Source organism: Ctenopharyngodon idella, chromosome 22 (assembly GCF_019924925.1).
Source record: "Ctenopharyngodon idella isolate HZGC_01 chromosome 22, HZGC01, whole genome shotgun sequence".
Lineage (NCBI taxonomy): Eukaryota > Metazoa > Chordata > Actinopteri > Cypriniformes > Xenocyprididae > Ctenopharyngodon > Ctenopharyngodon idella.
The window spans coordinates 7,434,894-7,460,038 of NC_067241.1; the positions used below are offsets into that span (position 1 = coordinate 7,434,894).

A 25,145-nucleotide genomic window follows, 5' to 3' on the forward strand; every position below is an offset into this window, starting at 1 on the left:
CGACTCACTATTTCATTATTTAAAATATTCTCATTAATTTTTAATTCAGAAATATTTTGCTGATGTAGATTTCTGAAGGATCATGTGACACTGAAGACTGGAGTAATGATGCTGAAAATTCAGATTTGCCATCACATGAATAAATAACATTTTAAAATATAAATAGAAAACAGTTATTTTAAATTGTGATAATATTTCACAATAATACCGTTTTACTTATTTTATCAAATAAATGCATGCCTTGGTGAGTATAAAAGACTTCTTCACAGTTTTACTGTTCAAACTTTTCAACAGTAAAGTATATATATATATATATATATATACAGCATTTGATTTGCTTTGACTATATATATATATATATATATATATACACACACAGTATATATACAGCATACATATATATATATAGTCAAAGCAAATCAATTACTCATAATTAATCATTTGTAATAATACATTTTAATTCACAAAATGCAAAATGTAGAGAAAAATTTAAATGGAGTACACTGAATACGATATGATAAAACATGCTTCTCACTCACTGCCTCTTGACATTAACAATTACTAAATTTGCCATGAGATATCAACGAACAAATGAATCCCACTAACTAACCAGCCAACTAACATACATTCCAGACATTCCTAAACTATGCTTTACCAACTTTAACCCTTTAAACCAAATGAACCCTACATAACAAATCACATCCCCAAAGTCACATTTTCTGTTCGAAACTGTGTAAGAATAAAAGCATTTGGTGACACTGAAAGCATTGTACTTGTTCAAATCACAACTAAACAGTCTAAACTAGAGCAAAATGACAAGCAACAGAACAGAAGGGTTAAAGTTCTACACGTCCTCCTCTCACCTACCTATATTTCATGCCTGTTCTCAAGCAGTGGCCGCCAGAGGAGGGCATGTTCTGCACAGACAGTTGGCCCAGGCTGCGGGCCACCATCGCCACAGCACGGAACTTGCTTTTGGTCCCCAAACTTGGGCTGTTGGTGTTCTGTCGGTTCAGTCGGTCCTCGGTGCTGCGGCTAACAGCTCGGTGGTCCGTGCACACAAATGACACCTGCATGCTGACGGCGAGCCCCCGCAGACAGGATGCTGATGCTATGAAGATAAACTAGTCCTAAAATCTCCCAGGAGGCACCAATGCTGTTACCTCAACGATAAAAGTGTCTTCTTGTCCCGTGGACAATGAGGTGAAAAAGTCACTTTTCCCAAAACTTGAAGAAAATGCCGTTAAAAAGGTCAAAATGGATGCGGCAGCTGTCAAAAAGGTGAGTGCAACACTCTGTTTTAACCACAAGTGCAGTTATTGCTTTGAAGTGCTGCCAAAGTATGTATTTGTCCATGTGGCGTCTGTGTGTGTGTGTGTGTGTGTGTGTGTGTGTGTGTGTGTGTGTGTGTGTGAAACGTGTGTAAGTAAGTGTCTCAATGCATGTGTGTGCTAGTCTCTGTGAGAGTGAATTCCTGCGCTCTGGCTCCAGGGCAGCAGCAGCCTGTGAAGCGATGGACTCTGGGCACCAATCACATCAACACACAGAACAGGGGAGAAATCCCACATCCATCCACGTCACACTGCAGCACATCAAGCACACGCTTATCTGCTCTTCTCCGCTTTTCTCTGTCTGCACTGCAAGTGAAGTTGCTTCTCTTTTCCCCCCCCACTTTCTTCAGTTGATTCTTGTCCGCCCAAACTGTCTATTCCCAACATTAACTGACAGAGAATTTTCATACCCCGGCTTCTGGTTTAGATCATCATCCAGTAATGTGTGCTGAGCAAATGCATAAATGCTATGCAAGAGAAAGTATATAAAACAGCATAATATGATGTTTGTGCAAGCAAGAATGAGAGAGAGAGAGAGAGAGAGAGAGAGAGAGAGAGTGTACTAGAGAGAAAGTGGGAAGGTCTAAGCTCACGCTATGTTGTGTTAGATCAGCTCGTACCTGATATTCCACACCGCCTACGCATGACAGAATGTCCGAGGACAAACACAATTCTGGTTTGAGACCGTCACATGTTAAAACAGTTGATCAAATTGCAGATGTGGCCTTTTCTTTTTATATATTTCTACTTGTTCTATCACAAAAGATACTGTGTAATGATTTATATGAGTATGACTCTCACATGAGTGGACTTTAGTGACTTCAGTTCACATGAGTGCTTCAGCTCTATGAGTATAGGAATAAAGCAGTGCCTATTATGCAGTCTGACCGACTATTAATATTCATAACAAATAATTGAGTATGCAGAATGCAAAGTGTCCGCTAGCCTTCATTTATGATGACTTCTCTTGCAGATGGCTTAAATTTCATTCAAGAATTTTATTCTCATGAATAAATCATATTCTTGACTAAAAAATGAGATAGTGACAGATAGTGATTTTAAAATGAATATTAAAATAATAGTATAGAGAAACAAAAATTATTCAACATTTGGACACATTTTATTACCATTTATCAATTATTTGGACACATTTTATTACCCACTGATTACAATGCTACAAATAAAAATGTGATATTTAAGTACAGAAGGAAAGATAGGTAGAAAGACAGACAGATTGATAGAACTATAGAACGATATATAGAACTGTAGGATGATAGGTAGATAGACAGAACAATAGAATAACTGAGAAAGATAAATAGACAGACAGACAGACAGACAGACAGATAGATAGATAGATAGATAGATAGATAGATAGATAGATAGATAGAATGACAGAAAGTTAGATAGATAGAATGACAGAACAAATGATAGAATGGTAGATAGACAGACAGACAGATAGACAGACAGGCAAAAAGACAGATAAAACGACAAAAAGTTAGATAGATATATAGACAGACAGACAGACAGACAGATAGATAGATAGATAGATAGATAGATAGATAGATAGATAGAAAGTTAGATATTTAGAACGAATGACAGAACAAATGATAGAATGGTAGATAGACAGACAGACAGATAGACAGACAGACAGACAGACAGGCAAAAAGACAGATAAAACGATAAAAAGTTAGATAGATATATAGACAGACAGACAGACAGACAGACAGACAGACAGATAGATAGATAGATAGATAGATAGATAGATAGATAGATAGAACTGACAGAAAGTTAGATATTTAGAACGAATGGCAGAACAAAAGATAGAATGGTAGATAGACAGATAGACAGACAAAAAGATAGATATATAGAACAAATGATAGAATGACAGACAGACAAATATATTGATATATAGAACTGTAGAACGATATATCGAACTATAGAATGATAGGTAGATAGACAGAACGATAGAATAACTGAGACAGATAAACAGACAGAAAGATAGAACGACTGACAGACAGATAGAATGACAGAAAGATAGATATATTGCCAGAGACAGATAGATAGATAGATAGACAGATAGATAGATAGACAGACAGACTAGATAGATAGATAGATAGATAGATATATTGACAGATAGATAGACAGACAGACAGATCGATCAAAAGAAACAATTCTTATCAAGGATTTTTCCATAGTTGAACAAACAACATTTCTGCATACCTCTACATAGTGTTCACAGAAACATGCAAATCATATATAGTATGACACAGCTGTAAGTCATATCAGGGGAAGCCAAAGATTATTATTATTTTTTTTAAATTACAATTCTGTAGTCTAAGCTATAACTGTCGTGGTCCTTAGCGTGATTGCAAACGTGTCTTTGAATGCGTGTGCGATTGAACATCCCGCAGACCGTAAACAGTGAGATGAGCTTTCTTATAATCTGACACACAAATGACACACGCTATTCCCGCATCTCTAGCACATTACTGAGCCTAAAGCATGCTTCCTAAAGCATCTCATAAAACCACTGAGTGACGGAGCGACTGCCCGGTTTTCATGCACTCGGGATTAGAGGAATGTGTGTCATCCCACCTCTAGATGAAAGGAAGTGGACAGACGGCTTAAGTGAACATACAGAGATTCCTGAATGGCACTGACACTCTCTAGCCTCAGGACAAAGACTCTGCCAGCAGGCTTGAGCGAAGCAGCGGTCCATTTAAATCAGACAGGACACTGAACTCGGGCATCTTTCATCATGCTGTATCTAAAGAGAGGGAACTGACAGGAAATCAAGGCTTGAGATGAGATGAGGAACTCTGTGTCTTTAGATATTTAAACTCCAATCCGCTGGCAACCAGCATCACCCCGTCTGCAACAATCACAGGCACGCCACGTGCTAACATGACACACTGAAATATTATGCAAATATTGATGGCAATGTTAACCTAAGCTGACATGGCCTCTCGAGCACACATACTGTAAATAAAGAAAGCATAGCTTTTAATATATAATGCAAAAAGAAAGTCTGCAATGTTTGTGTTGAAGAGATGGGTAACGTATAATGCAATGACAGTTCATGAGTTCGTGGCACTTCAATGGGGTTCTTCATAGTGTTGATATTGTCAACAATTTTTTTTCTGGAATTGTTTAACAAAGAGTTTGATTTCGTCAATGGTAACAAAGATGAAGTGAAACAAGTGTACAAGTTTGGGGTCAATAGGGCTGTCACTAACAATTATTTTGGTAACCGAGTAATCAGTCAATTATTTTGAAATTAATCGAGTAATCAGATTTTTGTGGTAATAAAAATAGACCTAAGTAAACAATAGCCTTTAAAATGACTTAAGTAAGCAATAAGGTACGAGAGGCTGTATCGTGAATAAGTCACGGCTGAAGGGCGTTGTTAGGCACGACGTGAAGCGGAGTGCCTGCAACCCCTTCAGCCGTGACTTATTCACGATACAGCACTAGCCTCTTTTATAAAACGGTTACCACACAATACAAATATTAAAGCAAAAAATATGTATCAATGCAACTTTCATGAAGTAAACTTTCACTAAAAGCCTTCCTTCCGCCGGAAAAAATAGTCCCTGATCGTGAACAGCGACAGAAGTTACATTATTACGCCATTAGATCTTGTCTTTATGAATGAGTCAGTCAGTGGCGAAGACTTTTACATTGAAAAGACTGAATTGTTGTGAGCACGGAACAAGACACAACTGACAAATGCTTTGACTAGTGCTGTCAGTCACGGGAAAACCCCTTAACTGTTAAAAGGACAGGATAATACATCAGACAACAGATTTTTTATTATGAACATAGGACTGACCTGAAGGAAAATGCAAAATCTAAATGCAGTTAATACACTTGCTCACTCAAACTCTTTCTCGCAATACTCTTCTACATAAAACAGTAAGCTTCAATGAACAATATCAATTGAAAACATACAGTTTACGTTGCTGATAGTGGTTGCTAAGGGTGTTGTGTAGTGATACACAGAACCATTGGGTTAAGCGGTCATAGCCTGACCAATCAGAATCAAGGACAGGAGCTAACCGTTTTATAAAATACATATATAATAACAATGAGGCAATAATATTTGGTTCAAATAAAGTATCAAAGCAAGTAATATGGTTTTATAGAACATCACTGTTACAATACATCATATACATAATATACTGTATAAACAATCATCTTATGTACATTATGTATTATAACAAATGCCAACAGCATAGTGATGTTACACTTTACAGCATATCAAATCCTCCAATATAATTTTGGCATATTGTTTTCGCAAAATGTTGATACATTTGTTAATATATAAAAAAACATAAAATGTTTGAATATTGGGTTTACTTTTGCACTTTCGTCAAATAAAACATCTTCATTAAGTAAAATTAGATGTGATTTTTTTAAATAAAACATTCATATATAGAAGTATACTTTCATCAAAAGAAATATATAACAAAAAAAAAAAAAAACGTAAAAATGAACACTATAACACTTTACCTATGCCACTACTCTGCTATCATCTCTGGCCATCTACTGAATGCTGCTATTGTTCCCTAAAAAAGATGTTAAGCTCTAGAGTCTAAGCTGTTCCAAGAGTGTTGCAATGTGATCTGCATGGAAAAGAGTCCACTTACTGGGCACAGTGAATAAGCAAGGGGGTAAGAACAATGTTACAGTTTGTCATGGTCACAAATGTATTTGTTTCATTGTGACCCTGTGCAGGGATTAACCCTGAAGTTACAAGTAGTACAAATAGAGAACAGCCTACTGCAATCCTCATGAGCACCTGTTACCCTCCTGCCATTCCGATACACCACTGTAAATCAAATCCGTCATCACTGCTAGTAGTTTCAGTGTTAGATTTACAGACGAGTTTTAAATGTCACTGCAGCTGGATGCACAAGCAGTAATTGAATTATCATTACTGAATGGAAACCAGAGCTGCAGCCCATTCCAGTATGTGTCAAATGGTTGAGTATGAGGCTTAGTGTTACAGCAGGAGAGATGTGACCTTTCTAATGAATGAGGTGGGATGTGTGAGGTGTACTTGAGAAAGAGAAGGCTAATGTGCACTAGCTGTAAGCATGGTTCTGTGTTAAGGGTGCTTGTCAGCCTGGAGGTGAGAGTCATGAATCAAACCCCTTTTAGAATTACATATGGAGAGAGAATATTAGAGCTAAAACATAATTATGCTGTTCTTCACTCCTAAAGTCTAAAAACCCTGCCATACGTATAAGAAATTAGATGAAAGACTGCATAGTAACTGTAAGTATGCAGGACTATATATATATATATATATATGTGTGTGTGTGTGTGTGTGTGTGTGTGCAACAGTATGTATAAACAGTGTGAACAGAAAATGATTTCATCGTGAAGCATGTCAAAATTGGTGAGATCCTCCTTTCTTCTCTTAAAGGGAGATGCCCTGTCATTTGGGAGTTTAGCTGGGGCCATAGGTCTCCAAAAGCAATAATCTCCCATTGTTCCTTACTTTTAACCTCCCGGCACTTCAAACACCTCTACTCCATTTAAGCTGTCAAGCTCTCCCTCCTTCTGCCTTTGATTAGAAGCCTAACTCCATGCTTATCCACAGTCAAATAAGCTCTGGAAAATCCTCCAGAGCAGTTCAATCATTTCCCACCTCTCACAGCAGAGCTCAGTCTCTCCACAGTGAGCTTCACCGCAGGGCTCCAGCTTTCATAAGCACACGCATACACCCAACAATTACTTCTCAGAGCACAAACAACTCTATCATCCACATTAGATTTACAACTTTGTGGATTAAATGAGTAGTTCATCCCAAAAATTAAACTTCTATCAGTAGTTACTTATGTTGTTCCAACCAAAAAATATATGAGGAATTATTATGATGGCTGACCATTAACCGTAGACTCCAAAAAGACTAGAATCACTATAAAAGCACTATAATTGTATCGTTAAAGTAGTATTTGTGATATATATCCACTTATTAAGTTCAAGCCTCTACTCCATTTCAAGTGAGAATACTATCTCAACGGCCGTTTATGAGAACTATTCATTTATAGTACACCTTTAAGCTAAGCTTTTAAAAAAAACAGTTGTGTTCCAAATGATGCACTATACACTATGCACTATATACTCAACTCTGTAGTGTGTGAATTTCATAAGGTCATTTTGTAATTCACCATCAGAGTCTGATAGCCCCTCCACCTCCACTACATAAGGAAAGCTGTGACAGTTGAGTGTATGAAGTGTCCAACATTCCATACTTTGTTTTTTCGATTAAAGTATTAGTTCACTTTCATATAAAATTTTCCTGATAATTTACTCAACCCCATGTCATCCAAGATGTCCATGTCTTTCTTTCTTCAGTTGAAAAGAAATTAAGGTTTTTGAAGAAAAACATTCCAGGATTATCCTCCTTAAAATGGACTTCAATGGCCTCCAAACGGTTGAAGGTCAAAATTACAGTTTCATTGCAGCTTCAAAGGGCTTTAAACGATACCAGACGAGGAATAAGGGTCTTATCTAGTGAAACGATCGGTCATTTTCAAAAAAATGTAAATGTATATGCTTTATATAAACAAATGATCGCCTTCCAAGTGCTTCCGCCAAAACCGTACTTTCGTATTCTTCAAAAAGCTTACGCTGTATGTCCTACGCCTTCCCTATTCAACTTACGGAACGAACGCAGCGCCAGTTACATTTTTTCCATAAGTAGAATAGGAAAATCCTGTAATGTTTTCATCAAAAACCTTAATTTCTTTTCGACTGAAGAAAGAAAGACATGAACATCTTGGATGACATGGGGGTGAGTAAATTATCAGGAAAATTTTATATGAAAGTGAACTAATCCTTTAATTAAGTGTATCATCCGCGTGTTTTAAAGGTACAATATGTAAGATTTTTGGATTAAAATAGACAAAAAACACTAGAACAATGTTATATATTTTGTTGACTTGTGTACTTACATTATCCCAAATGTTTCCAAGAATGTTTACATCCAGAGAACTAATCATGTTATATAGCTCAACACAGCAAGTCTTATTGTTTAAATCTTGTTTTCTTGATTTACAGCGAGTACCATGTTTTACCATGCCTAATATCGATCTAGCTTACTGCAGTGTGCAACAAGTGTCTCATAGAGGCCGCCGAGTGAACGCAGACTAGCACTATAACAACTTTCAACACACAAATGTATCTAATATGATAAAACAGCTCTGCTTTACCCCACATATGCTTGACTGGAAGAAGCGGAAGCGGTGACTGTGACATAATAAAAGCTCTACTGCTCTCGAGCCGTGTGTTGCGCTCGTCTCTCATTAGTAATCGCTCTCAAAGTATTAGCACTCAGCCCTGCTCTGCTTCATACTACAGTAACGTTAATAATATCATCCATGAACATGATTTCTGCCCGAGTCCTGTCCTGATTCTTTTCCACCTGCTATGAGGTGAAGACATCTCCCAAGATTCAGCGCTCAATCTCGGCGTCATCAAGCTATGCCTTTGTTTTGAATAAGCGACGTCTAGTGGCGAAAATGTACATAGTGTGCCTTTAAGTACACTTCTTTTGGGAATTTTCAATGTGAGCACACTATTCTCACTATTTACACAAAAAGGCATAGAATAGTGCACAAGTATGCAAACTGGGACGCACCTATAGTGTATGCAACAGTCTCCGGGCTCACGGCGCCCCGGACAACAATATTTTATAGATTCTGAAAAGATGAATCATATTCTAGTAGTAAACCATACGCCAATCATATGACTTCAGATCAGAAGACTTAGAATTTGCTTGTTAGGCGTTTTTGGGCCCAAGTACACCATCAGATTCAAAAAGAAAACAACAAACAGTGCTAATATACAATATATTAGCACCGCTTGTTGCTTGCTTTTAGGATCAGCTACTGGCATACTACATACATAATGCTTTTTGGTCTTTGTATGTGAAGATCTGCATACCAATTCCTAAAATAATTCTACTATTGTACACAGAAAAAAAAAATAGCACAGAGGTTTGTAACAACACAATTTTTCATTTCTGGATGAACTGCCTGTTCCTTTAACAGATAATTTAGCACAATCAATGATAAAAAAAATGATAAACGTGTCTTCAGATCTGTTAAGGGGTTCATACTGTACACAAAACCTCTACTAGCTCTTTATAAGACAGATTTTATGAGCACCTGAACATTAATTGTGGCAGTTACTGTGAATTAGCCATGGAACAAAAGAGCGCACCAACTTATTCTGCTTGAGGCTTCTCAGTGATGATGACTCAAACGTACAGAAAAAAAAATGTTTTTATGTGCTCAAATTAACTGAGATTTCACATGAAATATTTATACTTTTAACTAAAGAAAGCAAAAAGGCACCTAAAAAAAAAATCACTCTCCCTTACACAGTCATATAAATTGTAACCTTAAATCTTTAAATTGATAAAAAAAAAAAAAACTCCTGTACATATTATGCATCAACTTCTCTTATATAAAAATGAGGAAAACACAAGGAGGCATTCATAAAGTCGCTTCTCATGCATATTTATAACTTTGTTCTGTCAGAGCCCTTGAGGTTACTGTAAAAGACTCGACATATCCTAAAGCTCTGCAATCCTGATGACATTAAAGGGAATTAAGTGCACACACACACACATGCATGCACACTACAGGCTTCTCAGAAAATGTGGCTGCCAATATAGCGCGCAACTCAGTGCGAAATCCATAAATAAATATATTTAATATAAGCTGTCTTTTTCACATAAGCTACATCTCATTAGACTGTAACATCCCCACCGCTCCCTATGATGAAGCGAGAAAACTTCTAATGCAAAATCGAACTCTGTGTAGCAGAGAGCAGCTGCTTTGCCTCTCAATGTCAACCGCTGTGTGGTTACATACTAGAGCTGTAGTGTCTGTGTTTCAGAGATTATAGGTAGAACAAACATATTTAAGTCATGTGGACAGACAAGCGTAGAAAAAGGGAAAAAAATGTAATCCCACTTGATTTTATAAAAAAAGTAGTATTTGATGTGTGAGAGCCAGAGCAGGTAATAACACACCAGGTGGACGGCACTGCAATTACTGCAGCAAAACACTAACAGCAATTACAGCTACATTTACCAGCTGCTGCAATTCAATGGTGCTGAGCTGGTCTGCAAAGCAAGGAAAATGAAGAGTGTAATGATCAACAAATTAAATGAACATGTTGCAGAAAAATGCAATTCCATAAGCTTTCTTCCCTGTAATGATGCGCACAAAAGAGCAATCGCAGCTCTGTAGGAATAAAGAAAAACCTTACAGGTTTAATAAGGTGTAGAGTGCAGACATTGTGAATCTGACATCTGTTCTGGTTCGATAGTCTTTACATGTAAGTACATGTTCAGATGGTGCATAAAGAGAGGTGTAAAAGTCTGAGAGCATATTGAAATATCAATTTTATGATGTAAAACAGTTGTTCCCAACATTTTTTTGACTTTAAGGCCCCCCTTCATCCAGATCTAATTAAGATTATCGAGATTAATTTTAACTAAGATTATGATAATATATATAAATATATTATCATATATTATATATATATATATATTTATAAAACAGTTAGTTCCTGTCATTGATTCTGATTGGTCAATAGCTTTGTTTTATTCACAATAAAACACGGCTATGATCGCTTCACCCAACGGTTCTGTGTATCACTACACAACACCCTTAGCAACCACTCTTAGCAACGTAAACTGTATGTTCTCAATTGATATTGTTCATTGAAACGTACTGTATTATGTAGAAGAGTATTGTGAGAAAGAGATCGAGTGAGCGAGTTTATTACCTGCATTTAGATTTATCATTTTCCTTCAGGTCAGTCCTATGTTCAGAATAAAAAATCTGTTTAAATGTCCGATTATCTTGTCCTTTTAACAGTTAAGGGGTTTTCCCGTGACTGACAGCGCTAGTTAAAGCATTTGTCAGTTGCGTTTCGTTCCGTGTTCACAACAATTCAGTCTTTTCAATATAAAAGTCTTTGCTACTGACTGACACACTCATAAAGACAGTCTTTGTTGCCATCTAATGGCGTAATAATGTAACTTCTGTTGCTGGTCACGGTCAGGAACTATTTTTTCCGGCGGAAAAAGGCTTTTAGTGAAAGTTTACTTCATGAAAGTTGCACTGATACATATTTTTGGCTTTAATATTTGCATTGTGTGGTAACCGTTTTATAAAAGCAATACGGTACTCGAGGCTAGTATTGTATCGTGAATAAGTCACGGCTGAAGGGGCTGCTTCACGTCGTGCCTAACAACGCCCTTTAGCCGTGACTTATTCATGATACAGCACAGCCTCTCGTACCTTATTGCTTACATATTATATTATCATCATATATATTCATAAGTCCGTAAGTTTTGCCTCTTTGTCGCCATCTCTATTCAAAACCTGCAATTGCAGTTATTTGTGGAATTATCATCTTTACGTGGGTTGTGCATTGGCATGGCTCCTCAGCACGGATGAATCGAATGTTTTGACGAGAATGTGTGGCTGTCAGTCACCGCACCGGTGGAAAATTGATTTTGGATAATTTTTAACCCAAAAAAGTTACGGTCAGGACCTTTAAATAAATTTGATAAAAGCAAGATAGAAGCATTTTGATTAGCAATGGCAGATTTTTGGAGCATACTGTATTTATTGAGAGACAAACTTCCGCATGAAAAATTCCTGATACTCAGGGAAAGATTGCTAGGATCTGCACAATTTCAACTCCATAAAAAAGACTGTCTATTATAGGGCAGCAGTTATAAGGATGAAATGCTGGGTCTCCCGTTTCAAGCTTACGCTGCATGAGCAGCTTAATTCACTGCTACAGCGCCTGCGGTTCTCTCACGTTGCTCCATCACTCCATTTTCCAGACGTTCTCAAAAAAAAAAAAAAAAAGCTAACTGCACTTTCTTTAAATTTGAATTCATACAGCCTGGCCTTTTACTGGGCAGACCTGGAGGGGACAGCCAGTCCGACAGCACTACTGAACAGAACTGCACACTCAAATGTACATTTGCACTTTGTTTCAGACTACAGTACACACAATGAGTTTGAATATAATAACTTATTCAGCTCAAATATAACTGATATAAAATATCCTTTTCATAGCAGAAACTATTAAATAAATTAACATGTATATGTATAGCACTTTTCACAAAGCATTACAAAGAATAAAATAGTGCCTTACAAATAGGAAAAAAGCTAAAGAGGATGAAAAAAAACCCTCCCTCCCTAAGATGTTGAGAAAAAGACCTTGAGAGAAACTAAAAATCCATGCTTCACCTTGAACAGACAATCAAATACAAAAGCTAACTTTCATAAAAAGGAAGACAAAAATGTGATGGAATCTATTCCATTTGAGGCAGTTTTATAGCACTGTCTAATCTAGGCCCAGTGAGCCATGTCTTATGGGTCTGTCTTTAGCTCAATATCGGCCTGCAGAAAACCCTTTTTCCAAAATGTGATTATCCCAATTAATCTGATGTACTGAGATTATGCCAGACTGGAGGACGTGTTAATGCATTTATTGCCCTTTACTATTGCTTCTTTCTTCCATTGAAGTACAAGATGCTCTTTGGATCGTTCTCAAATGCAGTTTATGCAGCTCAAGTGCTGCTGCATTAAAACAAAAGAGAACATGAATAGAAAGACATGAAATTCATGTTAAAATTTAATAAATGTATGCATTTATATATAACCCAGGCTACATTATATAAGTGCATGTTTAATCCAGAGTACATTTCCTAAGGGGAAATACCACACAAAAAATAAAAGGAAAACACAGAAGGAAAAACAAAGAGACAGAATGAGTGGCAGCCTTTAATTGAAGAGGAAGTAGAGCAGAAAAGAGGCCTGCCTCATTAGTTCTGCAGGACAGAGACAGAGAGACAGGGAAAGAGGAAGGGGCTTCAGCTTCTTCCTGCACAGCACTTAATTAGTTATTAATTATTACTATTGTATGGTTAACTGATTACATTCAAGTCCAGGAGTCTTGGGATGACAGCTAAATTGCATTGTGCTATCGGACTACGTTGGGATTCTGGGAAAAACAGTGAATCACGGCAGCACTGAATAGTCTTAAATCCATAAAAAATATAATCTCAGAAAGGGCTATAAATAAGTAATTCTATGAAAACTGAACTTGACAAATGAACTCACTAGACTTGTCTTTGACAGACACAGACAGTAGCAGCACATGTGATGTCAAGATGATGTGCGATTTCTGCCATCTGGTGGACACAATTGGCACAGCAGCATTTATGCTGCCTTCACGTGCTATCGGAATTATCGTAAATACTAGTTTCCTAGTTTTAAAAAAAATGGACATGAACGCCCTCTCAAGTCAAAATTTGAATGTGATGAGCTCGTAATCACGACATCAGAAGTGGGAAGTACGAAATTTCCGATGAAGGCAGCATTAGTCCCGCTGGTAGAAGCCACAACTACACTATCCGGACTCAAAACGCACATGTTCCCCGTTTACAGCGGTTTAAAAGAAGCCGTATATTCAGACCAAATAACATTCTGCAAGGAACATATTAAATCAAGTAAAACATGATAGTTGCTAGTAAAGGGCTTGGGAACGTTTAGACATGACAACACAGAGACTATTTTAATCCACACAGGCAAAAAAGGACAGTAAAGGAAGTTGATGATGGATTTAGTGATTAAATAGACTAATATAGATTTATGACCTGAGAGCATGTGGCAGGTAGAAAATAGACAACTGCTTTCAACAATTCAGCAACAACATGCCACCCCAAGAATATCAGCACCATTATGAAATGATTCTGTGTAAAGTGTCAGCACTGTAAACAGTGGTTATTTTAGCAGGAAGATCATTTGTATTTCTCATGTTCTCTCTTACTTAGCAAACTACTTGCTCAAGATGCTTTGTTTAATCATGCACTGCAGATTCAGCATGTGACTAAAAACAGCATGGACTGTGTTAAAAGTTACCTTTTCGCTTCACCATTTACATTTTTTAAAGCCTTTGCCATTAGGCGTGCTATTATCCTCTGTAATATAATCTTCTGTGCAATGAACTGTCACACAGTGAGCAATCTTTGACTCAAACGGGAAGACACAGACAGTCGACATTCTACACCCCCTTTATCAAAACACCAACTGTCCCAAAGACGTCCTGCCTCTCAAATTTCAAAACCATCCACAAGCACCACTGGAAAACAACAGAGCATAAATTTACAGGTAAATTAGTAATGATTTATGATTGCAGTGGTAACACTTCACAATAAGATTTTAATCACTAACATTAATTAATACATTAAGCAATACAGTAGGTATTATGAACTAACATTTACAGCATTTTAAGTTTTATAATTTTATATCTATAAAACACTGAACAACTTTATTATTATTAACACTAACAAAGATTTATAAAAGCTGTAAAACATTGCTCATTCTTAGTTCATGTTAGCAAATGCATTAACTACTGTAATGTTAACAAATGGACCTTAATGCAAACTGTTACCACCTTAACCAAGGTTAATAATAATGTTGTAACACAATTGTTAGTTCTTTAGACCTATAATGAACTACTTTATGTTAATGAGCTCAACCTTAAAGTGCTCCCTGCAGCATTAAAACAAGTGACTAGCATTGCGTACTTACAAAAACACTTACCATTTCTACCAAGTATCATTTCTGATGGATATTGATATGCCTGATCTGTTGTTGAAGGGAGAGACATGTGAAGACCCGAGTATTATACCAGGAGGCCACCATGGGACGAATGCCCTCCCAATGGCTTATAAAAGCAAAGCACTTAATCCAAGTCACACAGCTCGTCCAGAACCCTCTTCAGTCTCTGCTTAACACTTGCTATTCTCTCCGAGTGACTTAGATACACACAACACGGGCCAAAACAGACTCCATTACACCTCCAAAGTGACAACCAATAGACTAATAGACCAAGAGGTATGTATGCAGTAAGATAACCATGTAGAATGGTGGCAAAATGATGACCAGCTTTAATGAACTTTAAAAATGGTTGCAGTGTTGTAATTGTTAACTAAAACTAAAATGGTAACCCTTTACAATAAGGTTCCATTTGTTAATATTATATTTAACTGCATTAGACAACATGGACTAACAATGAAAAATCCTAGTATCCATTTACTAATACATTATTAAAATTAAAAGTATCTGTTAATATTATTTAATGGACCTAAGCTAACATCAACTAACAATGAACATTTATATATATTTTTTTACTAACATTAACAAAGATTAATAAATACTGTAACAAATGTATTGCTCAATGTGTAAAATTTGGGAGGATCTATTGACAGAAATGCAATATAATATACATAACTATGTTTTTAGTGGTACATAAAGACCTTATATAATGAACCGTTATGTTTTTATTACCTTAGAATGAGCCATTTCTATCTCATACACCCGCGGTCCCCCCTCCATATCAAGTCGTCATTTTGCGCCGGTGTTCTGACAATTTGTGCTACCCTGTCAGATTTTGCTACCTCCCATTGAAACAGTGGGTAGTAAAATCTGACAGCGGAAAATGCTACCTATCAGATTGTACTTCCAGCGTGATATTAACGTGGTTTATGGCTTTATTAACATCTACACTTACCCCAACCCTAAACCTACCCTTATAATAATGTAAGTACAGTAGTGGTAGCACAATATGATATAGCATTAATCGTTAGAACAAGTATAAATCGATAGTGAAAAATGCTACTTATCAGATTGTGCTTTATTAATGTCTACACCTACCCCAACCCTTACAATAATGCAAATACAGTAATTTTGTGTTATTTATCATGACAAAAATTATGTAATATTGATGTGCGCACGTGCAGTAAGCCCGGGTAGGACAATCTGACGGGTAGGATGAAATGTCAGGACACCTGTTTGTTTCTACAGTAACCCTAAACGGACAAACTGCTCTACAGATCGCGTTTCGTTACTATGTTGTTGTTCTTCTAAATCGTTCGTGTTTTTAGAGGCAGCTTGCATCGTCACTACGTTGAATACGCACAAAGTAGTAGTAGTAGTAGTCGTCTGGTTTATTAGAAGCAGAGACCGTTCTTTGTTAGAAGTAAGAAGAAACCTCATTGCTTCACACAAGCTACTCTCTGCTCTCTAAGACGACAACATGTCGGCCAGACGGCCACCGTTGTTTCACCGAAAGGGAGGGGTGCGAGGGGTGTGCGCTGCTAGTTGCAGTTCGCAACCTCACCGCTAGATGCCGCTAAAATCTACACACTACACCTTTAACGAATGTAAATTAATGGGACATTATTGTGAAGTTTTACTACTAAAACTATTAGAAATTAATTTTCGGCATTTGAAAAAGCTGAAATAAAATATAAATATTCACTGAAAAACTTAAACTTAAAAAAAAAAAAAAAACTTAAATGATAATGAAAAATATTGCCTTGTCCAGAGGTGTAAAGTATTTGAGTAAATGCAATTAGCTACTGTACTTAAGTATCTTTTTGGCTACTTTGTAGTTGTACTGAGTATCAAAGATATTAGCAACTTTTACTCTCTACTTGACTACATTTTTGAACAAGTAAGTGTACTTTTTGCTCCACTACATCTGTGATGAGTTATGCAATTACAAATTACATTTTGCATGGCACCTAACTTTTTCTGCAGCAGTTTTTTTTTCTGATATAAAGAAGCGATATCACCATCTAAGGGCATTGAAGGTACTATATCTTGTGCGTTTTGCCTTTACTCACCCAAACTTGTCAACAAGGCTACTTTACGTGAATGTGAGTGCATTAGCAGGTTGTTGCTGATCGCAGGTGTTTGATTTTTGAGATGAGGAAATGACTGCAGCTGGTGATGAGGCTCAAACCAGCACGTACAGTAGACTTTGACTATTTAATTTTACTTAACATTGTATTATCCGTTATATTGACAAGACCTTTTTGAAGGATATTGATTTACTTATGATCTTTTTGTGTACTTGAGTTTAACTGAGACTTGAGAGTTTGTAGACGTTTAAAAGGTTGTTGTGTCGACCTTGATTTATTGCAATATTGAGGTGTTCAGTTTTATTTTGATTTTAGAAAATAAACTTGATTTCTCATCTTACAAATCAATTGTTTCTTATTTTCACTGGCATGTCTCTCAGGTGTTGAGGAGTATCTCTGAGCCTACGTTCAGTACGCGTAAAATACTCAAGTACTGTTAAAATCAGATACTTTAAGACTTTTACTCAAGTCGTATTGGAATTGGTTACTTGTAACTTGTAGTGGAGTCATTTTCGATGTAAGGTATCTGTACTTTTACTCAAGTATGGTTTTCAGGTACTCTTTACACCTCTGGCCTTGTCAAATAACAAGTTGAAGTTCTAAAAACTGAAAATAAATAAAAAATGACAAAAGTACATAAACTAAAATTAAAAGGAAAACTAAAAAATAAAAGCTAATTCAAAATACTACCAAGTACTATAATATATAAAAGATCCTAAATTAACACTGGTTGAAAGACCAATAACTTACCAATGAAGAAAGCATATCTTTCCAAATAATTATCAACACTGATTAATTTGGGAGCCACCGTTTCTATCCAGCATCAATCATCGAGATAATCATCAATGAAACTCAATCCCAAACTTCAAAGCAAGAATTGCATCCTCTCTGTCCCTTACCTGTACCTCATGCCAGTCTGGAAGGAGATGGACTCCTGTAGTGATACTCCATTGGTCCTCAGAAAGTCCTCCAGGTTTTTGAGCTGGGCGGCCGCCCGCACCTCTCGCAGACTCCTAATCTCACCCAGTTCCCCCCCACCCTGCCGCAAAGGGTACAGGCCCTGGTCAGACAGGTAGCGGTCGATGTCGCTCCGCATGCTTTCGCTGAAGGACAGGGACAGCATCTTGCTGCTGCTAATGCTGCTGCTCCTTCGCACACTGTTTCCCGGCGGTCCATTCTTGGGGATCTGCAGGGGTTCGGAGGGGACACTATGTTGGTGACTGAGGCGGCCGTGCCCGACCCGCAACTCAGTCAGACTGCTTCTATGAGTGCCAAACATGCCCTGCGTCCAGGTGACAGGGTCTCACAGACACAAGAGTGAAGCGAGTGGCATGACAGAGACCAGCAGACTGTTGCAGGTCAGAGCCTTTGCTTTAAATAGCGCCCGCCGCCCATGGCAATCAACACCGTACTCAAACGCCCATGCACTACATTCAGAGGTGACACTCCCGGCCCCTCTTCCCCTGTGGGACTCAAATACAATGACAAATTTAAACCGGCCGATCCTCATACAATAATTCAGGTGCTCGCAAAATGGGACTTTTATTCTTCCATACACATGCGTGGTCAAGCAACAGATATGAGTGGACATTCAGGCATGCGTGAAGAATGCTTGCGTGAGGCCTGCCGCAGTTGTTCTGAAGAACCCGAATGCCAAATCTATCCAGCATCCAGTCTGTTAAATCAAGCCTCCTAACGGATGACGGTCAAAAAATAGACTGGCACTGACCCCAACAAAGGCAAGAATCCTAAAAGCATACATGATGTACTTTTCTCTTGTAGTAAGACAGCACAAATAGAAGCCTAAATATCAAATGTGTCCATGTGGATGTTTCTTCAACGTTGGGCACTTTTATGTCTCTGGGGTTGATTTTTATTAAAATGAACACATTTTAACTTTTTTTGTTATTGTTGTTATATGAAGATCACACTAAATCACACCTGTTTTTTGGTACTTTTTTTATTTATAGATTTTATTTCTTTACTCCCAGAGACTTTCAAACCGAAACTATTAAAATCCACCATAAAATTATAAATTATTGCATTCTATTTTAATATTTAATATTGAAAATAATTTATACCAGTTTTTAAAAAACTGAAATAAATCATTTGAATTTTATTACTGGCTTAATGCTGTGGTGTCATTTCCACCACACAGAACAGTTTTTGCCCCCATAAATTTTGTAATGTTAGTGTACTTGGTTACCAAAGAGACAACATGGTTAGTAAAGAGCATGACTGTGAGAAGACAAAAAAAAAAAAAAAACAGGGTATTAAAAATAAAAAAAAAAGATAATTATTTTCAGTCAAGCTATAGTTGTCATATTATGCAGCAAGTGTGAAAAAGTGTGTAATTATTTTATTTTTATTTAATTGTGTATTAATTACACATAAAATGCTAGCTATAAAATTAGCTTTAACAAGAAAAAAGGAGTCAGACAGTTTATTCCAAAAAGTTATTAAATTTTCCACAATGTGACTTCTAGATGTTAAACACAATATTGTTAATTGCTGGAAATGATACTGTGGTGGTAGTGAAATTGTTTCAAAGGGTTAGTTCACCCAAAAATGAAAATTCTGTCATTAATTACTCACCCTCATGTCGTTCCACACCCGTAAGACCTTCATTCATCTTCGGAACACAAATTAAGATATTTTGATGAAAACCAAGAGGTTTATGACTCATCCATAGACAGCAATATAATCAACACTTTCAAGGTTCAGAAAGGTACTAAAGACATTGTTAAAAAAGTCGACGTGACAATATCTTCTCTTCTGTGACATTCTCATACGTTGTTTACATCCAGCGCTCCCAGGTTCAACGTCAGAACGCCGACTCATTACTGGCCGGCTCCTGCGTCAGCATCACATGCATGCGTCGTGCTGCTCACGTGACCAGCGTCGGCCAATACTGAGCCGGCATTCGGACGTAAACACGGAAGCCTTCACTGTGCTTACTGTGTCACCTACATAAGAATAATGACAGGGAGGAGGAGAGATTGTTGAATAAAGTTGTTATTTTTGTTATGTTTTTGTGCACAAAAAGTATTCTCGTCACTTCATAAAATTAAGGTTGAACCACTGCAGTCACGTCGACTGTTTTATGTCTTTAGTACCTTTCTGGACCTTGAAATTGTTGTCTATGGATGAGTCATAAACCTCTTGGATTTCATCAAAAATATCTTAATTTGTGTTCTGAAGATGAACAAAGATCTTACGGGTGTGGAACGACATGAGGGTGAGTAATAAATGGCAGATTTTTCATTTTGGGGTGAACTAACCCTTTAAGAGATTTAAAATCCACAGGGCCAAAAGTACACATAGCTGAAGAAACACTTTTTTTATTTTAGTCAGAGGATATCACATAAAAAAATTATATATATATATATATATATATATATATATTAAAAAAGAACAAGTTATGTGGTCTGATGCTGCTTATCTTTGGCTGTGATGAATATTCAACTAATCAAAGATCTAAATCTTTATAAGATGGTGTGCAATTGTCTTGAGGCATGCTGAAAATAGTCACTGGTCAAACAATACCAAACTGACTGGTGATGACGAACGACAACAGAAATCCATTTAAAATGATATACAAGAATCCTTTGTGTAAAGAACTGTATCCCGAGAACATATTTTAATAATTGATTCGACAAACATCCACGTAACATCATCAAAAATAGATGGTTTCTTGTTAGTAATTATGAAGTTAAATTCAGAGCAGAACATTTAATCAGAATCAATACCGGTCAGAAAATGCCAATAGTGTCACTGAGCTCAAGACTGCATCTATGGGCCATGTACTGTATACAGTCATGCTTGTTCAGATCTAATCTTTTGAATCTCATGAGAATTTCTAGTCCTGTGAGGAGTCATTTCTGGTCCAAAACGACTCATAAAAGTAGCATCAGGCTCTACATCTCACAAATATATCAAGAAAGACATATAAAATCTACACACAGTCCACCACATCTACAACATTACATCCTCTGCTCATTCTCCACAGCTTAGTTTATCTTTCTACCAGACAAAAGCTCTACAGTGGACAGAAAGTGACTCATGAGGCAAACCTGCCTTCTCTACTCTCATAACTAAAACATCATGGTGCAGTAGCAGTATGTGGATCTAAGCCCTGCTTTCTGTTTCCACATCATACTGATGCCTCTAACCTGCGAGCGGACTGTGGGCATGAGCAGGATCGCCATGCAACATCACCTCAAGCGGGACCCATGTTCAGCTAAAGTACCAGCCTTGTACTTACCCGGTTCCTCGGAGGGCGAGTCACGTACGGATTTTGCACTACACTACTCATCTGACAACTTAATGGTGGTCCAGACACTGAAAAAGACTGTCGTTTTCCTCCTTAAACTGAGTCTCTTTCCAACATGATCCTTAGCAATTAGTGAACAGAAAAAAAAGCTCCACCCCTCAAAAACATCAGACACCACCCACTTTGGCGAATGTCACAGAGAATGTTTTGCGCACCTATCGCAGTGCAAGAATGCTCTGCAAACATGAATTATTCAGGACAACTTTTGCTCTAAAAGCCTTTGATGTTGTACCACAAGAAAGTGTACTAAAAGCCATTTTTGCTTGTTCTCTGTTTCATACGAGTATAAAATTTAAAAGTATAACCCAGATATCCCAAGAAAATTGAAGAACAAGAAAAAGCATTGTATATTATCTTGTTTATGGTATAAGGAGGAAAAATAAAATAAAATAAAATAATAAAATTAAATATGAAATTAAATGAAAAATAAAATAAAATAAAATAAAATTGTAGTAAGACAGCACAAATAGAGGCCTAAATATCAAATGTGTCCATATGGATGTTTCTTCAACGTTGGGCACTTTTATGACCCTGGGGTTGATTTTTATTAAAATTAACACATTTTAACTTTTTTGTCATTGTTGTTATATAAAGATTACACAAAAAATTTTCACAGCTTCATCATTTATTTTTAGTAATTTTTTATTTATAGGTTTTATTTCTTTACTCCCAGAGACTTTCAAACTGATTTCAAACTATTAAAATCCACAATAAAATTATAAAATATTACATTTAAAATTATTCCAAGTAGTGAAATGAACATAATCTATTTTAATATTTATTGTGTGAAAATAATTTATAACAATTTTTATTTAAATTTATATAAATCATTTAAAATTCACAATAAAATAAAATAAAATAAAATTTTATGTACACATGGGAAAGTTCTGCATGCATAGGATAGACTCTAAATAAGGTGCTACAATTAATTTAATAACAAAAATGTCACAAATCATAAAGAAGTGATATGTGGCTGTGCAAAATCACTCCTTGTTGTTTTCAAGTGCAGATATTTTGCTTTCGATAATGATGACAATGGATTCAGGAACATAGGGATGCGAATTACATGTTGGAGAGAGAGAAAGGTTGAGATTACTGTACGTATTCGAGTGGAAGTCAAACCCAGCAGACCGTAAACTTGTTCATATAGTAGATGGTGAGTGCCATTCTCAGCTGCCCATTACAACAGGAAACACATTAGCTTTTAATGTGTAAGCACAGTAGCTTATTTGCTCTTGTGCTAATTACAGTTCTCCATACCGAGCAACTTTGACATTGCTTTTTCCTTCATTTCCCTGTGACTAAAGACTCCAGGCGTGCCTTATAACAGTAGCATCTATTATTTAGCATACACCATTTGCCTGTGATGTCACATCCATTCTAAATATATAACTAATTTCATAGGCCAGTATGAGTCTGCATTCCTCCTTTCAGACTGTCTCTTGTGTAAAACATTCTCTCAAATGACTCAGCGGGGCTCATTATGAAATTAAACTACACCTTGGCTTTGTGTAATATATTCATGTCAGGAATAGTTAAACAGAGACAGCTACAGCATCACTCCAACAAGATGAAAACAGATAACCTATCATTGTGCAGAATGCTGGTGATGAATAGTGAGGTAACGATTAGCTTGTCAGATTCTGTTGGAATAATACTGTATTTTGTACACATATTTCCTAAATCAAAGCACAGAAGTGATACAAGCCTAATGTTTTGGGGTCAGTAAGATTTTTTTAATGTTTTTGATAGAAGTCTCTCACCAAGGCTGCATTAATTTGATTAAAAAAACAAACAAACAAACAAACAAAAACATTTATACTGTGAAATATTATTACAATTTAAAATAACTGTTTTTTTATTTTTTTATTTTAATATACAGTTGTGGTCAGAATTATTGGCACCCTTTTATTCAATACTTTTGCAACCTCCTTTTCCCAAGATTACAGCTCTGAGTCTTCACCTATAATGCCTGATGAGTTTGGAGAACACCTGACAAAAGATCAGAGACCATTCCTTCATGCAGAATCTCTCCAGATCCTTTAGATTCCCAGCTCCATGTTGGTGCTTCTTCTCTTCAGTTCACTCCACTCATTTTCTTTAAGGTTCAGGTCAGGGGACTGGGACGGCCATGGCAGAAGCTTCATTTTGTGCTCAGTGACACATTTTTGTGTTGGTTTTGATGTTTGTTTTGGATCATTGTCCTGATGGAAGATCCAACCACGGCCCATTATTGGATTTCTAGCAGAAGCGGTCAGGTTTTGATTTTTTTATCTGTTGGTATTTGATAGAATCCATGATACCATGTATCTGAACAAGATGTCCAGGACCTCTGGCAGAAAAATAGGCCCACAACATTAAAGATCCAGCAGAATATTTAACCGTGGGTATGGGGTACTTTTTATCCATGTGTGCACCAAACCCATCTGGTGGGTTTGCTGCCAAAAAGCTCTTTTTTTAGTTTCATCTGACCATAGAAGCCGGTCCCGTTTGAAGTTCCAGTCTTGTCTGACAACTGAATATGCTGGAGATTGTTTCTGGATAAGCGAGGAGGATTTTTCTTAAAACCCTCCCGAACAACTTGTGGGGATGTAGGTGCTGTTTGATAATTTTTTAAGACTCAACTAATCTCTGCAATTCTCCAGCTGTGAGTCTTTGGCCACTCAAACTTTCCTCCTCACCGCGCATTAGGACGATTTAGAAACACGTCCTCTTCCAGGCAGATTTGTAACATCTTTAGTTGATTAAAACTTCTTAATTATTGCCCTGATAGTGGAAATGGGGATTTTCAATGCTTTAGCTATTTTCTTACAGCCACTTTCTATTTTGTGAAGCTCAACAATCTTTTGCTGCACATCAGAACTATATTCTTTGGTTTTACTCATTGTGATGAATGATTAAGGGAATTTGGCCTTTCATGGCTGGTCATGGCTGGACAATTTCATGTTCATGATCACCCTGGTGTGCTAAAATATGAATGGGAATATACTTTAGAGATATTTTATTTATAAAAAATTCTAGGGGTGCCAATAATTGTGGCCAACGTGTTTTAGAGAAAAACATTTATTTCATAATGTGATTTTCCCCCCACTTTCAATTCTTTTCCTTCAATGAAAGGTTAGATTTTTGCGAATGTTATGAATTAAAGATCAAAAGGATAAACAATGCAGATTTATTATATATATATATATATATATATACTTAAATGTGAATCAATTTACCAACAATGCATATTTGGTAAAAAAAAAAAAAAAGGTTTCTCTGACTCAAGTAAAATTTTAAAAAGCCTTTTATGCCATTTTTAGAGCAAATATCAACATATACACTGAATACCAAATATAAAAAAAATACAAAATAAGATGTATTTTTTAAACTATATCACCAAGCCCTACAAATGGTTAAAAGCTTTGCTGTTAACACAAAAGTTTCAGTCTCAGCACATGTTAGGAAGTGGAGAGTTACTGATTTTACAACCCCACTCCACCACTATTGTCCCTGAGCAAGGCACTTAACTCCAGGATACTCCAGTGGGACCGTCTCTGCATTTTACTGTACTGTATAGTGTTATGGATAAAAGTGTTTTACGTAATCTTGTGGAGAGATGGCTATATTTACACATGAAGGGCAGAGGTACAGTACCTGTAAAACTGCAGCTGCCTCTTTGGACTCCCATAACGAGCTCTACAGCAAGAAAGATAAAGGAGGAGTGTTAGTACGA

The 25,145-nt window shown here is 36.7% G+C and overlaps 1 protein-coding gene across 7 annotated transcripts in view; it reads right to left on the reverse strand.

Annotated features, from left to right (window-relative positions):
* Window positions 1-25,145, reverse strand: part of kcnab2b (potassium voltage-gated channel subfamily A regulatory beta subunit 2b) — a 73,851-nt gene that overhangs the window by 33,100 nt on the left and 15,606 nt on the right. For 3 of the 7 annotated variants that reach the window (XM_051879522.1, XM_051879521.1, XM_051879520.1), the window contains one exon: window positions 25,067-25,108. In XM_051879522.1, coding sequence (XP_051735482.1) covers window positions 25,067-25,108 — 42 coding nt within the window. Of the gene's footprint in view, window positions 1-867; window positions 1,836-17,993; window positions 18,389-25,066; window positions 25,109-25,145 lie in introns of those variants that run through there. The other 4 variants (XM_051879518.1, XM_051879523.1, XM_051879524.1 and 1 more) reach the window with 4 other exon arrangements.